This window comes from Lissotriton vulgaris, chromosome 12, assembly GCF_964263255.1.
Source record: "Lissotriton vulgaris chromosome 12, aLisVul1.2, whole genome shotgun sequence".
Lineage (NCBI taxonomy): Eukaryota > Metazoa > Chordata > Amphibia > Caudata > Salamandridae > Lissotriton > Lissotriton vulgaris.
In genome coordinates this window covers 493,575,237-493,592,716 of record NC_141700.1, presented here as the reverse complement: position 1 = coordinate 493,592,716, position 17,480 = coordinate 493,575,237, and the positions used below count along the sequence as shown (strand labels likewise).

Here is a 17,480-nt window from a genome sequence, read left to right as displayed (position 1 = left end):
CGGGTAGGGGGTACCAGGTTAGACAGATGTCTATAGTTTGAAAAGCCCAAACTTAAAAACATGTTACAGTATAGTTAAGTTCCTCAGCCTAATTCCTTACGTTGCTCCCTGTCACCTAACATCGAATCCGAAAACATTTTCTCAGGTGGTATTTCCACAGTCCCATACCGCACTCATTCTGGTTTAGCTATCAAAGTATAAAACCTTGCATTAGTAGGAATATCCACAAATATTAAACTCCTTCATATGTACTACTTCATATTTTCTACCCTCAACTTGAATATTAATTTAGTGTTGCAACAGTCACTAAGCTTTTTTTTATGATAGTGGATCAAAAAAGCGATACTACTCTTTCTTTCTCATCTAAGCCTTGGATCCATTCAATTTCTATTACTAACATTTTTAAAACATTGAGGTTTTTCAGAGTTGTTCATATTAATGGGATCAACAATGAACCACACAATATTATTCATAATGTGGTGTTGGCGCTATAGAGTTGCATTACTACCTTCACTTTTAACAAAGCTTAACCCAGCAACTGTATTTTTACATCACCCGAACTGTTCACATCTCATTTGCTGTTTGCTATTTCTCCAAGGTACCTCAATGATCATATATGTGCAGCACAATCCGAGATCATTTAGCCTACTGGAGGGCACTGCTTAGGGTTTTCTTTGTTCCTCTGGCTCTTTACCATAAGCGCCCACTGTCAGTGCCAAGAAGCCAGCAGGCATTGGTGCTCTTTATAAATAATCCATCATCATCAATATGTATTTAAAATATTGAGCCCGAGTGAAACACTTCACATTTGTGCGAGTGAAATAAAAAACAAAACCTTCACATAAACCCTTCTTTGTAGCCTTTACAGTTATGATCATCTCTAGCACTGTACCACAAGGACAGACACCAAAACATCACTTATAAATATGCTGATGACTGGTCCCAGATGGACCTGCCTTAGCCTGCTTAATATTGAACGCTGACTTGTTTACAGTCACCCTCGATCCAGAGTTGTAACCAATTTTTGATAGACAGAAGACCATAAAGGGTGTAGTTACTCCAGTGCTTAGGATTAGCGAGGCTTCGTCTGTTTGCCATACACCGCCCCCATGAGTCAGATACAATATTATCTAGTAACAAAATGTTGAGACCAATTCTATATTTTATGCAAACTTTAGAACAGTTGGTTATAAAAATACAGTGAAAAGGCCGATGTACTGGCTGTCTGGTATAAGTCATGGGCCAAGGACTGTTCATTGAGAGATAGTTGGTTTCAATATTTCAAAGGTTAAAAGATTACTACTTTGACAGAAGCCATTAAAGAATTGTTTATTATAGCTTCTTTAAATGTACATCTTCGTCTGTTTACATGTTTACTGCTTTAGTGTGTTAATGTCCATCTAGGTTTTTAAAATTGTTTTATTTCATAACAGACATGTAAATAATTGATGCGTGATAATGTACATTTCTTTAATACTTTCTTCTAGGGAAGATAGTGTATAATCAATTTTATTCTTGATAGGCAGCACAAGATACACTTGCAGCCCATTTCTATCAGTTTGCTAATTAACACCTCATAGGGTGGCTTCTGTTGATTTCTTGATCACCTTCCAGGTACTGCGGTATAATTTAACTTTTACCATGATCTGGTATTTTTCTTTGCTAAAGAAGTCAAGCGTATTGAAACAATGTCAAGTTCAATTTATTAAAAAAAATTAGTCGTCTCCAGTGATTTTTAACCTACTGAAGCTTCACCTAATCCCATGTGAACTGGAATAGATACTTTAGATTGTCTGGGCAATTAACATAGATTTCAAGTATTGCATTGCGGCTACTTTAGGCAATGTCTATCGGCTCGAAAAAGTCATACCTCCAGGATAGGGCACATGGCATCTGCAGTCGTGCCTCCTAGCGCTTTACAAAACTTATAAAATGATTCCAGATATGCCTGAAAAACAGAGAACACAATACAAAAAATGTTATCTAAGCAAATTACATATACGGTGTAAACAGCAAAAGATTAAAGTGAACATTTCTGAGGTATAGCAAACATTACATTGCTTATGATACTAGTCCTACATGGCAACTATCAGCTAATTTTCATTGGTGGTTTTGCACGACTGAATACAAGAAAAGTTACTAATATTCAAAGGGGGTTTATTAAATTCAAATGACAGGCTTTAGGGCTTCAGAAACAAGTTATTAAATCAAAACAAATATTTTAAAACATTTGAAAAAAAGCAATAGACCATGTCTGAGATATGTATCTTTTCAAATGGCTGCTGAGCATGGGTAAATTGTAGCATTGGCAATTTTCTAGAGAAATGTAGGTAATGAAACTAAATGCAAATTCTGCTTATGGACTGAACTTGGTTATCCATAAGAGTAGCTTACACTAGTTGGAAAGATGGCGATCAGAAGGGGAAGGCTTCAGACAAAGGGCTATGGCATGAGAAACAGAGGGTAATGGTGAAGCAATTTTTAGGTCCCGCCTGAGCCAGGGCATGCGCTGCAAGACATTTAGTAAGTGGGTTTTGAAAGTGCTACAACAGGCTTTTGCTGGCCTCAAGCTTGCGGTTATGCGTGCGTGGACGCGCGCAGCCGCCACCTGTCTTTCCTCCGTCACGGGTCATTAAGTGCATCGCAATCACTTTCACGGGCACGTCCCTTTCAAGGCTGAGCAGCCAATGCTTGTTTTTCTCGTTCTGCTTGGTTTTAATTGCAATTAGGTTTCACTGTGTCTCATGAAGCACACTTAAACCTTAGGATCCATGTAATATATGCAAAGCGATACTCTTTTGCGTCTTGTTGATAAGGAACTCGCGGCTTTTGCCATTACATGTTTCTTTAGTTTCGTTTGCTCTCTTATTGCTGCTGCTAATCAGCCAATGTGTGTTCTGGCTTTGCTGCTGATACTGTTTTAATCGCTCAGAGCTGGTTTCATCACCTTTCTTGTTGTTCCAGCAGCATATGGTTGCAAGAAAAAAAAATTATGTCTCTAAAGCCACCTACCATTATATCCGCCCCATTTGATCTGAAACCACGTAATTTCATACCCCTGAGGGCAGGAACAGTCATTCTGCGTTAGCAATGTTATTACATTGGTCCGATTCAGAGTGCAATCTTTCTGCATGCCCGGTGACACCCGCACGTCTCCACATTCATTTATTTCCTCGTTTTCATGTGTTTGCAGCACATCCAAATCTGTGCTGTTTTTTTATTTTTATTACAAAGTTGTTCATTTATCCGTTTATGCTTTTTTTGTTCGTAGATTCTTTTTCAGTTATTTCGTGGTGATAGCGGTGCCACATTAAAACACCATAGACATTACACAGTGCCAGCAAAACCACTCTTCCCTTCAACATAAATCATCAAGCAGACAGTAGTTTTCACTCTCTCCGTAGGTGGAGTGCCTGAAAAGGGAAAATAAAAGGTTCTTAAGTACCGCAAATCATCCTCAAATTCTTTGTGTTCCTCATCTATGGGCAGGATGTTCAGGGACCAGAAAATCTGATGGAATTGCCTGCACAGGTCTCAGTTATGGTGGGCAGGTTCGGTTATTTCCTTATTTAAATAACACTACCAGTAGGCATAAATAGAGCCAATAATGCACTTTAATGAGATATATCACATTATAAAACCACATCTGGATGCATCCTGTTTTGCAAAACCGCTGGCTTCCTCCTAAATTTGCTTTTTAGCATAGAAGTCACTACCCACTGCTACCCTGGCCGCATCCTCGGCTGCCATGTGGTACCCATAACGCCTGTGCAAAGGATCCCAAAACACAGATTTACCTGCCACACTCAATCAATGCCTCCTTGCCTTGTTCTCTGAAGCTATATACCAGATGAATCCTCATGCTCCATCATCAGTGCTCCGAGACAGACCAATAAGAAAACATTTTTCTTTCTGACCTGCCACCCGCGCTACAAACGGGCAGCATATGTACATTTTGGCTGCACTTGGAGATTATTAAGAGGGTCGCAGCAGCTCCTACAACCTTGCTGTTTGCACCGCAGCGGAGAGTCCGGTCGTTGCCAGGTGCAGGTGTCCTGTTGTGCTGAGCGCCATGGCAAGGCACAGCCAGCAGCTTCTCACCGACGCCACGGCTGGTAATAAAATAATTAATACAGGAATATGGGAACCCGCCTGCGACTCCAGGACCCACCAACGCTGGTTGAGAGTTACTCAGTATGAGGCAGGCCATAATCCAGCAAATATAGGTCACATGGCAGTGCAACTGCACATTCGAGCAGGAGAGACCAGACAAGACCTCAAGCCCACTAGGCAGCGGCGCCACCTCAGCAGCTTCTGTGACGAGGAGCTACATCCTGCATGATAAGTGCCTGAGAGAGTGAGTAAAGGGTATTTGTCTTAATTCAACTAAGTAAACATTATTTGTGCCACAAATTGTGTCAATTGCCGATATGACTAGTAGCCTGTGCAATCCACTTTTATTATACCACTCAGTCTGTGTCTCTTTTTAGCTAAATTTGAGTTTGCGGCCTGGCAGGGACCCCCAGGCTGTGAGTGTGCCTCTGTCAGCCTTTCCTTCCCTTCAATTTCTTGTGCTGGGTAGCAGGTCTAAGATCTTAGAGTTTCTCTAGCTCAATGGGGTGTCATTTCTGGAATGTATGTGCTTCCCTAGTCTTCATTGCTTAATTTTGCTTGTGAGAAAGTGTGTCACTCATAGTTGTTGAAATGTCACTCATACTTACACTAAAATTATGAAAATGGCAATCTGAAACCTTAGCAGCTATGTTTTGGGCCTTCATGTGCTACTAGGCTGCTGACAAATTTCTCTTTGGCAGCCTCACCTGTCCTCCTGGAAACTTCACTGTGTGTTTATTGAGCCTTCGGCTCAGCCTTCATGACCCAAAAACACTTCTATGTAAACAGCGGTCTATCGAAAGCTTGCTATGGGAATGCACAGAATCTGGCTCAGAATGTACTTATGTACATCTCTTAAAAGCACAGGCCTTTAGTACCCAATACATGTCGTTCTTCTTTTAGTTTTCATTCAATGAGGGGATTTATTCTGACACAAAAACACTAAACTATAGTTTGTAGCTCCTCTGACTGGTAACACTGTTTTTAGGTGCTAGAAACACAACTATCTTTCTCTCTTTTGCAAGCTTTTTTCCCCAAGATACCCGCTCCTAACCAAGAGCCTATATACTACTATCACCTGAAAATTATAATTCACCATGACTGGAGGACAACCTATTAAATTTGAGGTTAAAGCAGAGTAACCTTAGCATAGTGTACTATGCAAAGTTTAAAAAGTCATCTTCTCGCATTCCTCCATTTCGCTAGAATGCCTACTTTTACAGCTGTGGTAAATATTTTACCGTATACTCTTTTTGCCATATAACTTACATAAGAATAGCTCAATCAAATGAGAGGCAGAGTCCAGGGTGTCTGAGTCTTAAGGGCTTTAATCATAAATGACTAAATGACTCGAGTCAATGGAGATCTCGTCCATCAATACAAGGGTTCGGGTATGCAATGATGGCAGGAAAAGATGTCAACGATTTATTCACAGTACATGACATATATAGTAAAATGACACAATAGCATTGAATACAGTAGGCGTGACAAGTGAAATGTATATGATAAGAACACATGTGCGTAGCAAAAAGGCGTGAACATGGGTGGGCACAGAGGCGTGAAATAAAAACGTCACAGAAAAGTGTCATAAGTGGGTGGATGCTTAGGGAATTCTTGCAGAGTCAGCTAAAACCTAAGGCCTGGATGCGCGTGCAGCTAATATGACGTGTGATTGACGTGCAACGGGAGGAAGCTAAGAGTCTGACCTTTAACATTAGTAGAAGAGACATAAGTCTGGCATGTCAGATCGACCTGTTCCTAAACATATCTGATATCTAGTATTTGGAGGATGTTTAATCTAGAGGAAAAGGTCTCTTGGGCAGAGGCTACCCTATACTGAATGTTAGTGCGTGCATAGGTGTCTGCTTGTCTACATGCGGATGCTCGAAGCCAGGGGCCTACTATGGTAATGGGAACTGTAATTCACTTGGAGCCGTTGGGGTCTACGTTAGGGGACACAATTGACCATAAAAATTCCAATTACCTCACAGCCAAGTTTACAAGCTTTTGTAGGAGTACTTTACGGCTACCGGCACTGAAAAGGTCATCAGTATCACAAACCAAGCAGGAATGGCGCCGCTGCTCTCCAGGCAGTGGCAGAACTTTTGATGACGCATAGGGCGTACTCGGAAACTGATACACCATCTGAACACAAATATGTGCTTGCAAAATAGGATTCAGGGGCCTACCGCATTAGGCTCCATGAGTGAGTTTCTTCAATTTGCCCCGAGAAGCTCTACGTTAAGGTCGTGGTTTCAGGAGTGTTGATCCAGTTCTGTAGGCTTGCAACCAGTCCCAAGCCACACCTGGGTCTTTGCAGAAGTGTGGCCCCATCCAACATTATCCAGACCTGGGCTGGGAACTTCAGTGAATATTGTATCCCCTCATCAGGAGGGCCATCATAGCCAATAGGTCTTGTCTTTGGGACCTTATAAGTGTTTAAGCCATGCATCGGTTCATGTTGTTGCACCAAAGATATTGTGCTGCATAACTAAATACTTATGAGGTCCCAAAAGCGAGACCTATTGGCTATGCCAATGCTTGTTTTTTATGCCACCAGGATAGTGGGCATTGACGGCTTACTCACCGAGATGTTTAAACCATCAATTAAAGTCACGAGGGCTTTCAACAATTAGGCACACAAGTTTCGGAAAATTCAGCATTTTCTCTTTATGTATTCTACTCATGTAACTCTTATCGGACAAGTTACTTACCTTCGGTAACACCTTATCTGGTAGAGACAATCTAGCCACAGATTCCTTACATTAGATTTTCCCAAGCATGAGGCTGGATCCTGAAGACTTTTGCTAGAGCAATACCCTTGCACCCCCGTTGGTGGCGTCTGTCAGCTCCTCGTGACGTCATCCGCGCCAGAAGTGACATCCACTTAATATATATAGGTACCACCTCGGCGAGCCGACATCAGTTACATTTCACGGCTTTTCACACCAGGAGCGCGGAGCCATGAAGTGCACTGACAGTGGTGTGTTTAGAACAACTAGGGCTCTAAAAGCGATCAGCCTTGACCCTTGAAACCTGTCCGCAATGGGGGGGGGGAGGTTGGGTGAATCGGTAAGGAATATGCAGCTAGATTATGTCTACCAGATAAGGAGTTACCAAAGGCAAGTAACGAATAGTTTCTTACCTGTCGGTGTAGTTTTGCAGCTTGATGATCTTTCTGGATTCACTATGCTGTGCATATTCCGCGGTCTTGTGGTTGGGTCCGGATTCGTAGTCTTTTCTCTCTTTTTTTTTTTTTTTTTTGTGGCCCAGGTGGGCGTCGGCGTCACCCTTCCTTGGGTGTATTTCCGGTGACGTCGGCATGCTTCCTGCGGAAGCTCCCATCCCTGGGCGCCATCTTCGGATTCTTTTTTTCGTGTTTCCTTCGTTTCCGAAGTGATGGCAATGTTCTATGTAGGTGATTTTTCCTTAACCGCCTTGTATGTAAAATCCATTTTATCTCTTCATCTTCTTTTTTTTTTTTTTTTTTTTTTGACCACCCCTTTTCTCTCCAGCCTCATCTTTCTGGCGGAGGTGGGTGGGTTCGCTAGTGAATCCAGAAAGATCATCAAGCTGCAAAACTACACCGACAGGTAAGAAACTATTCGTTTTGCAGCGTGAATCTTTCTGGATTCACTATGCTGTGCATAGATTTTGTAGCGGTTTCTCATTTCCGTGGCGGCTGGGTGGAAGATGAGTTCTGGTGTCTGAATATGTGCTGGAGCACCTTTTGTCCGACTTGCGCTTCCTTGTTCATCTGCACATCCACGCAGTAGTGTTTTGTGAACGTGTGCACTGAAGCCCATGTTGCCGCCAGGCATATGTCTTGTATGGGCGTGTTAGCCAGGAAGGCTATTGTGGCCCCCTTCTTCCTAGTGGAGTGTGCACGCACTCCCTCGTCTAGTTCCTGTCCTGCCCTGTTGTGGCAGAGCTGAATCGTCTGTGCTATCCATCGTGCAATAGTGTTCTTCGTTACTGCTTTGCCCATGTAACTGTTGGCGAATGACACAAAGAACTGCTTCGTTTTTCTGTGCTCCTTTGTCCTTTCAATGTAATGCATGACCGCCCTTCTGGCGTCTAAGGTGTGCAGAGCTCGCTCAGCGCTATTGGTTGGTTTTTGGAAAAAACTCGGTATCTGTATGGACTGGTTCATGTGGAACCTGGAGACCACCTTCGGCATGAAGTGTGGGTCCGTCCTCATCACAACCCTATCACTATGTATTTGTATGTAGGGTTCCTGTAGCGTCAGCGCTTGTAGTTCGCTTACCCTGCGTAATGACGTTATAGCAACTAGGAAGGCTGTTTTCATGGTTAGCATCTTTAAGGAGGCCCTGTGCAGTGGTTCAAAGGGCTCCTTCATGAGTTCCGTGAGAACTACGTTCAAGTTCCATGCTGGTGGTGGCACCCGCTTGGGCGGTGCGATCCTCTTCGCTCCTTCCAGGAACCTCTTGACAACCTGGGATGTGAAGAAGCTCCTGCCCATCTCACCCCTTGTGTAGGCTACTATAGCCGCTAAGTGAACCCTCAAGGAGGATGAACTGAGTTTTTTGTCCAGCAAGTGTGTCAGGTATCGCAGCACTGTGGAGTCTTTCTTCATTTTCTTGTGAAGTTGTTCACGTTTGCACCACATCGTGTATCTTTTCCATTTTGCGACATAGCACCGCCGTGTGCTCGGCCTCCGTGCCTCCCGAAGGACCCTGAGGGTGCTCTCTGGCAGTCTCAAATGTGCAAACTATGTCCTCAGGAGCCATGCTACTAGGCTCATGGTCTCTGGCTCTGGGTGCAGCACCTCTCCGTTCTGCATGGAGAGCAGGTCCTTTCTTCTGCCGAATCTGTGGGGTGCACTCTGTGACATCTCCATGATCTGCGAGTACCATGTCTGCCTCGCCCACTGTGGCGCGACCAGTATCAGGGTCATCTTGCTCGCTCTGCACTTGCTCAGTACTCGGTGTATCAGTGGTATCGGGGGAAAAGCGTAGGCAAATGTCCCGGACCAATCTATCCATAGGGCATTCCCAAGGGACCCCTTTTCGGGTAGTCTGGATGCGAAGTACTGGCATTTCGCATTCTGGCGTGTTGCAAACAGGTCCACTGATGGCGTTCCCCACCTGTTGAATAACCACCTCGTTTCCTGAGCATTGAGCTCCCACTCGTGGGATGCCGATGTCTGTCTGCTCAGCCAGTCTGCCTGAATGTTCTCCTTCCCTGGTAGGTGTATGGCTAGCAGGTCTATCTGTAGAGGGATGGCCCATCTCCATATCTCCTGTGCCAGTGTTGAAAGCGTTGTTGACTGTGTTCCACCCTGCTTGTTGATGTAGAACATCGCCGTGGTGTTGTCTGTCTGCAGTAACACCCTTTGCTTGTACAGTCTTGTCTGGAAGGCTTTCAGTGCAAGGAAGATTGTCTTCAATTCTAGGTAATTGATATGCTTTGTCGCATCTGCTGGCGTCCACAGTCCTCTCACTTTGAGCTCCTCCATGTGAGCGCCCCATCCCTTCAGGGATGCGTCTGTGGTGATGGTCACTGTCGGAGTTGGGGGTGTTAGAGGCTTTCCCCTTGTTAGGTTCTCCATGGTCCACCATGTCATCTCCCTTTGCACTGCGTGCGTCACCACCACAAGATCCTCCCAACTGCCTGACGCCTGTGACCACTGTTCCTGGAGCCATTCCTGCATGGGTCTCATGTGTAGCCGCACATTCGGCACCAGGTGGATGCATGATGCCATCATCCCCATGATCTTGCTCGCCGTCCTCGCTGTCCGAGCTTGCCCCTTCCGGTAGAGGCGAGTTTCCTTGACCAGCGCCCTGGCTCTCTTCTCGCTGGGGAACACCTTGGCCTGCACGGTGTTGATCACTGCCCCCAGGAAGGTCTTCACTTGCTCCGGTTCCATTGACGATTTTTCCCAATGGACGGAGAACCCCAGGTTTATGAGCGTGCTCGTCACTGTCTGTGCGTGGTGTTTGCACCTTTGGTACGAACTCGCCTTCACCAACCAGTCGTCTAGATAAGGGTATACGTGTATCCCCTGTCTTCGTAGGTGTGCAGCAACTGCTGCGAGGCACTTCGTGAATACCCTTGGTGCTGATTTGAGTCCGAAGGCCAGCGTTGTGAACTGGTAGTGGCCTCCCCCGATTGTGAACCTGAGCATATGTTTGTGCTTTTTGTTCATCGGTATGTGCAAGTAGGCGTCCTTGAGGTCTATCGTGACCATGAAGTCTCCGACCTGCAGTTGCGGTAGCACCTCCTGCAGGGAGGTCATTTTGAATTTCTGTGTTCTTATGAATTTGTTGAGGAACCTCAGGTCTAGGATGGGCCTCATCTTGTCGTCTACCTTTGGTACCAGGAAGTACGTCGAGTAGACTCCCTTGTTCCTTTCCTTGAATGGGACTCGCTCTATGGCCTGTTTTTGCAGAAGTTCCTTTACCTCTTCCTGAAGCCTCGCCAGCTGGTCTCCTGCTGGCGGTCTTCCCCTTGGTTTCCTGCTTGTTGGCCTTTTCTCCAATTCCAGGCAATACCCGAATTGGATGATGTTTAGGATCCATTTGTCTGATGTGATTTCTCTCCACTCCTGGAGGTAAAATTGCAATCTTCCTCCCACTGGTGTCATGTGGTCGTAGGTGTTTTGATTGTCCCGACCCCTTGGTACGTGGTGCCCCCCCGGGTCCTTTCTGTGGCTGGGCACCCAGAGTTCTGTGGAGTCACTTCGAGGAGGGCTGCTGCCCCCCTCTCCTATTCTGGCCACGTCCGTTTCTTCCTCGAAAGGACTGACCTCTTGGTTGGTACTGCCAGGACTGTTTCTGCTGACCTTGCTGTCCCTGTGAGTCTGCCTGGTGCGTTTGCTGGAAAACCTGGTGTGATGTACCTGGTTGGTTTCCACCTCTCCCGCCGGGCCTCCGTGGCGGGGTGCCTCTTCTGTTGCCTCTGAACTGCAACGCCCCCATAGACCTTGCCGTCTCATTATCTTTCTTGAGCTGGCTGAGTTTCTCGTCCACAGTTGCCCCGAAGAGCGTGTCGCCGTTGAACGGTGTGTTGAGGATACTGTGTTGCACCTCTGGTTTGAACCCTGAAATCCTGAGCCAGGCGTGTCTCCTTTCCGTGACACCCATCATCATCAGCCTGCTGGCGGTGTCTGCCCCGTCCAGGGCCGTCTTAAGGCAAGAATTTGCCGCATTTTTCCCCTCTTCGACCAACATCTCGGCCTTCTGCCTGGCCTCCTGGGGTAGGTCCTTCACCAAGTGCCCCAGGCCGTCCATGATCTGGTACATGTGCCTGTTTAGAAGAGCGTTGGAGTTAGCCATGCGCCAGTGGGTCGCAGCATTCCGTTCGATCCTTCTGCCCACCAGATCCATCCTCTTGCTCTCCTTATCCGGTGGTGGGCCCGAGGTAGTGGATACGTTGGCCCTCTTCCTAGCCGTGGCCGTGATAATGGAGTCTGCGGAGACCTCGCCTCGAATGTAGGCCGGGTCCTTCGTGGAGTGTTTGTATTTTTTCTCTGTTCTAGGGGTTACCGCCTTGCATGTTGCGGGCTCCTTGAATGCTTCTTGTCCTTGAGCCAAGACGCTCTCGAGCATTGGGAGGAACTGGCTCCTTGTCTGTGTTGGGAGCAAAGTCTCGAGCAGGAAGTCTGCTTTCTGCTTCTCCTCGTCGAGCTTTAACCTAAATGCCGCTGCGGCAGATTGTATCGCCGAATTGTATGCCCCGATGTCGTCAGGCGGCGAGGGCCTCGAGGGGTATGTGTCGACCGCCTCCTCCGGGCTCTCGGTGTCGATATCCAGGTAATCCTCCTCGATGGGGTCAGAGGTGACCGACTCGGCGTCCAACCTACTGCCCTCCTCCTCGTCATAGCCGTAATCCTCGTAGGGATTCTCCTCATCTCCCTGGTCGTCGACCATCTCGGCGGCCGGGCCATGTCCGTCGCCGAGTTCTTCTTCCTCTTCGACCAGATCTAGCACCACGTGCTTGGTCTTGTGTGGAATTGTAAAGGTACTCATCTCAGCGTCGAAATCCTTCTTCCGCTGCAAGATGCTCGCCATCTCGGCCTCCAAACGCCGTCTTTTCTTTTCCCTTTCGGCCGCGTTCTCGGCCTCGGAACGCTCGGCCCCTCTCTTCGTCACCTGGCTCGGCGGCGAGACTCTCGGCGTCGAAGGTTTGGACGTCGAACTTGGTTTCGGGTCCTTGGACGTCGTCAAAGCTTTCGGGTCTTTCTCCCTCGACGCCGATCGGTCCCTTTCGGAGACGATCTTCGGCGCCTTCTGCTGCTCAACAGCCCGGCCCCTTTCGGAGGCGATCTTCGGAGCCTTCTGCTGTTCTACAGCTCTCGGCGCCAGGGACTCCTTCTCTGAGGATCCGCTGGGCCTGTGTGCGGTCGCGGACTGCAGATGTCGCTGCGTCGGCGCCTTCGGGGTCTGGCCCTCGTTCTTTCGAGACTCAGGGTCTCTCGTGCTCTTGTGGGACGTCGAGTCTCCTACCTTATCAGGCGTCTTCTTGGAATCGGTCTCTACGACCGTGTAGCTGTCGTGTTCGGCGGCAGCGTTGTCCTCTTCCTCTGAGGACATCCCCAGGTCGTACAGCGAAGGCGTCGGGGCTTTTCCTCCGAGGGTGGCGTGTGCTACCCTCTGGCTCTTCCTCACACGAAGGGTCTTCGCGGCGAAGACGGAGCAGGCGTTGCAGTCTTCGGTTCTGTGGTCCACCGGTAGGCAAAGGTTGCACACCGGGTGCTGATCTTTCTGCGCGTACTTGTGTCTGCAATTCGGGCAGAACTTGAACGGCGTGTTGTCCATCCTCGAGCGTTTCAGGCTTCCCTGACCGCGTGGACGTTGATGATCGTCGAAGTTCTCGACGTTCTCTCCTCCTTCTCTCTTCGCCAATGGTCTGCGAAGTCTTCCTTGGTCTTCTTTTAATTTCTTCTCGAACTTCTCGCTTTGCAGTACTTTCTCCAAAAATGTCTGGAGCCCAACGGGAACGATCCAGACCCGACCGCGGAAAAAAGAATCTGAAGATGGCGCCCAGGGATGGGAGCTTCCGCAGGAAGCATGCCGACGTCACCGGAAATACACCCAAGGAAGGGTGACGCCGACGCCCACCTGGGCCACAAAAAAAAAAAAAAAAAAAGAGAGAAAAGACTACGAATCCGGACCCAACCACAAGACCGCGGAATATGCACAGCATAGTGAATCCAGAAAGATTCACGCTGCAAAACTTGTCCATATGATGGACACATCTAGCCACAGATTCCTTACTTTAGAATAAATACCCAAGCAATACCGTCCCCAGAGGAAAGATTGCGGAAAAGGTTAGACCAAGAAGTCCTGCAGGACACAGCGGTCAAAAAGGCTGTCCTTGCAGACTGGACTGTCCAGGCAGTAGTGCTTAGTAAACGTGTGCAGTGATGCCCATGTTGCTGCCTAACAAATGTCAAGGACTGGACCACCACATTGCAATGATGTGGTCGCAGCATAAGTTCTGGTGGAAAAGCTCTTAAGCCTTCAGGAGGCTGTTTCGTCACCAGATTAGCAAATTTTGATGCAGAGGAAGACCCATCGAAAGATAGTCCTTTTCTGCACCACACAAACTTTCTATGAACTAACAAACCCCACGAAGAGACGGTTGTCCACCCGGAACTCTCTAGTGTGTTCAAGGTAGAAGTCAACGCTTCTCTGAAAGTCAACGCCCCCCTTCCCCTAACTTGGAACGATCACGGTCTCATCCACATGTGCCTTAGTCTAGCGGGTGCCCCTCAGCAAACCACCCGTCTGCCTTCTATGAAACGGCCCTGGCACAAACTAGACGCACCCAGATTTGTGTCCAGTCTAAAATCATCTCGCTCCGTCTGGCCCACCGACTTGGAGGAAGCGGATAGAGCCTACCGGGGGTGGATCACTAACTCAGTCGACCATTGCATCCCTCAGAAACTGTCCTGTGCCAAGCAAATGCAATTGCATGCCTCGTACAACAGGACACTACTGATGGAAAAAAACACTGTAAAACTCTGGAACGCACCTGAAGGCGTGCCTACGACCCACAGCTAAAAAGATCTATAGGCAGGCTATTAAAGCCTACCACAAACTTGGGCAAAAGTCTAAAGCTGCATTCGACACCAACCTGATTACATCGAGCTCTAATTTTTCCAAAACCATCTTCTCTCTTATAAAGGACAGGACAAAAACGTCGGGAGGAAACAATAATATATCCACCAACCTGCACTGTGAATCCCTGGCATGCTACTTCATCAAGAAAGTAGAATGCATCTACAACACACTCAACTCTAAACGGACGGCCTCTACATCACGGCCGTCCAACCACCCACTTGACCCCACCTCTCTACAAGTCCTACCACCCATGTCCTTCAAAGACTTGGAAACTGGCAGCTAAGGTGAAATCAGGCTCTCCTGATGATCCAGGAAAACTTGATTCCTTTAGGAAATTCCAGGACTGCATCTTGTCAGAGGGGAGGGAACTAATCAACAGATCTCTCCAGTCATCCGCAATTCTTAAACCCTGGAAGCATGCTACGGTAGCTTCTTTACTGAAAAAAGCCATCATCGGATGCTTCTATACCAGAGAATTTCCGGCCAAACTCCCTACTTGGCCCAAGTCATGGAATCTCACGTCAATATCGACCTGACCAAGCATCTGGAAGATAATGAGATGTTGGACAGGTCACAAAACGGGTTCAGGCCTAAACATAGTAGGGAATCCGCCTTGTTGGCAGTCACAGAGCAGCGGAGTGCATCGCTGGACGAGGGCAACACCTCGGCACTGATCTTACTCGATCTGAGTGCGGCCTTCGATACAGTCTCCCACAAGATTCTGCTCCAACGTCCTAGGGAGATCGGGGTCAGAGGTAAGGCCTGGGCCTGGTTTGCGTCTTTTCTATCTGATCGATCCGTTCAGATCCACACCCCACCTTAGATGTCCAGTTCTTATCCCCTCAGCAGCGGTGTCCCTCAGGGCTCTGCTCTGAGCCCCACTTTTTTTTAAAGTGTACGTACGCCCTTTGGCCCTTCTGGCCAAAGCCCGGAAGATCAAGAGGATTTCATACGCGGAAGACACGTAATTGCTATTCACTTTCACCAAAAACCCAGCCCACGAGCAACTGAAGTTTCGTGAAGATATCTTGGCCATCTCCGATTGGTTGGTGGAAAACTACATCCAACTCAACTCCTGAAAAACGGACGTGCTTCTGGTCAGTCGGGACCCCCACAAATGGGACGACCAGTGGTGGCCCGCTGCACTGGGTATTCCACCCCAACCAAAAAGCGCAGTGAAGAACTTAGGGGTCCTGTTGGACAGCTCCCTCTCGTTCGAACTCCACACAAAAAAAGTGGCAGGTACATGCTTAGGCCACCTACGCAGTCTGAAACCCATTCTGGGGTTCTTTTACGCTTCTACCAGACAGCTGATCATTCCATCGGTGGTACCGTCATGCCTTGACTACTGTAACGGACTGCTACTGGGCGTCAATAAAACTGTCACAAAGAGACTCCACAGGGCACAGAATGCAGCTGCTCGCATTCTTGTCGCCCTCCCTAAGCATTGTCATACCTCCCATTTCCTGTATCGCCTGCACTGGCATCCTATCAAACAGAGAATTCAGTTCAAGACTCACTGCACCACTCAGAAGATCCTACATGGCCAGGGCCCTCAGATACGGCAGGGGCTTTGCACTTCATATGCCCCAACACGCGCACTGCTCTCAGCAGATCTGCACCTGGCTTGCACTCTGAGGGTGCGCAGGAGCAGAGCGGGTGGTCGCGCATTTATATCCCTGGCCCCAGCCCTTTGGAATTCTATTCCAATCACGGCGTGCAGCATACAAGATAATTGGGCCTTCAGAAAATATATCAAAACCTGGCTGTTTTCATCCATCTAGCTCATGCTGCATTGACTTGCTGCGCACAGGTCCTCAGAGTCTGTAGAAATATATATTTCCTGGCTCTCTGTCCATCTGGCTAGTAATACTCACCTTGGCCATCCGTCTGCGAGCGCTTGGACGCCCCGTTCCTGGGGTAGCCACTCGCTATATAAGCACCGCTAACATAACAGAACATAACATTTTTGGGTCTAGGCGGTGGAGTTGCTCCTCCTCTTTATAAAAAGGTGCGGTGAAGCATAAAAAGTGGGCATGGTGATTGATTGCCCCACGTGGAATGGTGTTACCACTTTCGGTAAGATAGAGGCCCTAGCACAAAGCACCACCTTATCAGGGATGATGGTCAGGTAAGGAAGTTTGGATGACAGAGCCTGCAATTCGCTCACCCTCCTAGCAGAAGTTATTGCCACAAAAAAGGCTGTTTTGATGGAAAGCTCCCAGAGGGGGAAGTTGTGCAGCAGTTCGAACAGAGCGCACATCAGGATGGGGAGACACACATTAAGGTCCCATTGAGGCATGAGGAATTGGGCAGGAGGGTACATATGTACAAGCCCCTTAAGGAATCGGTTTACAGTAGGGGATTTAATTAAAGAGGTTTGGTCTGGCAGCCTCAAGAAGGCCGACAAAGCCAAAAGGTACCCCTTAAGAGTACCCAGAGCAGAGCCCTGCTGGGCAAGGGTCAAAATAAAGAGAAGGACATGAGAGAGGTAAGCAGAAAGAGGATCAATAGACCCTTCTGTACATTATTTTACAAATTTCTGCCATCAACAGGCGTACACTGTCTTGGTAGAGGGACGCCTGGTTGCAAAAATCACAATACAGATTTTGGGAGGAAGGTTGACTACTGTCAACTGCCTCCATTTGCTGCTGTGACAGAAGATCCTCCCAAAGGGAGAGTTTGATCGGAGGATCGATGTTCAGTTGGAGAAGCTGGGGATACCAGACACTCTGAGCTTGGCGCCCCTGATCTTCTTAAGCACTCTGGGCAGGAGTGGTATAGGCAGAAAGGCGTACAAAAGGACTGAGCTCCACTCGAGATGTAAAGAGGACTGAGCTCCACTCGAGATGTAAAGTGTAGCCAAGCGAGTTTCACCTTAGAAACACCAGCAAGCAATACTGCTGACATTGCGTGGTCATGGCACAAGAAAGTAAATGTAATCAAGGCTCGCCCCACTTCTAAAACAGACCTTGCACCACATCCGCGTGAAGATGCCAGTTGTAATCCACTAGGCATAGACAGCCGAGTTTGGCTGCTCTGGCATTCAGGGAACTTGCCAGGTGTTGAACCACCATGGATATGCCATGCTGTTCCAGCCATGTCCAGAGAGGCAGGGACTTTTGACAAAGGGTCCAGGGTCCCACACCGCCCTGTTTGTTGCAGAACTACATGGTGACAGTGTTGTCTGTGAACACCCAAACCAGCTTTCTCTTGATGAAAGAAGAAGAGCTTTCAATGCCAAGCGAATCGTTCGGAGCTCCAGCAAGTTGATGTGAA

General features: G+C 47.7%; 1 protein-coding gene across 1 annotated transcript in view; it reads right to left on the bottom strand.

Annotated features, from left to right (window-relative positions):
• The window catches only part of ATP6V0D1 (ATPase H+ transporting V0 subunit d1), a 368,906-nt gene that overhangs the window by 178,084 nt on the left and 173,342 nt on the right, over window positions 1-17,480 (bottom strand). The window contains exon 5 of the mRNA XM_086945246.1: window positions 1,871-1,948. Coding sequence (XP_086801372.1) covers window positions 1,871-1,948 — 78 coding nt within the window. The remainder of the gene's footprint in view (window positions 1-1,870; window positions 1,949-17,480) is intronic.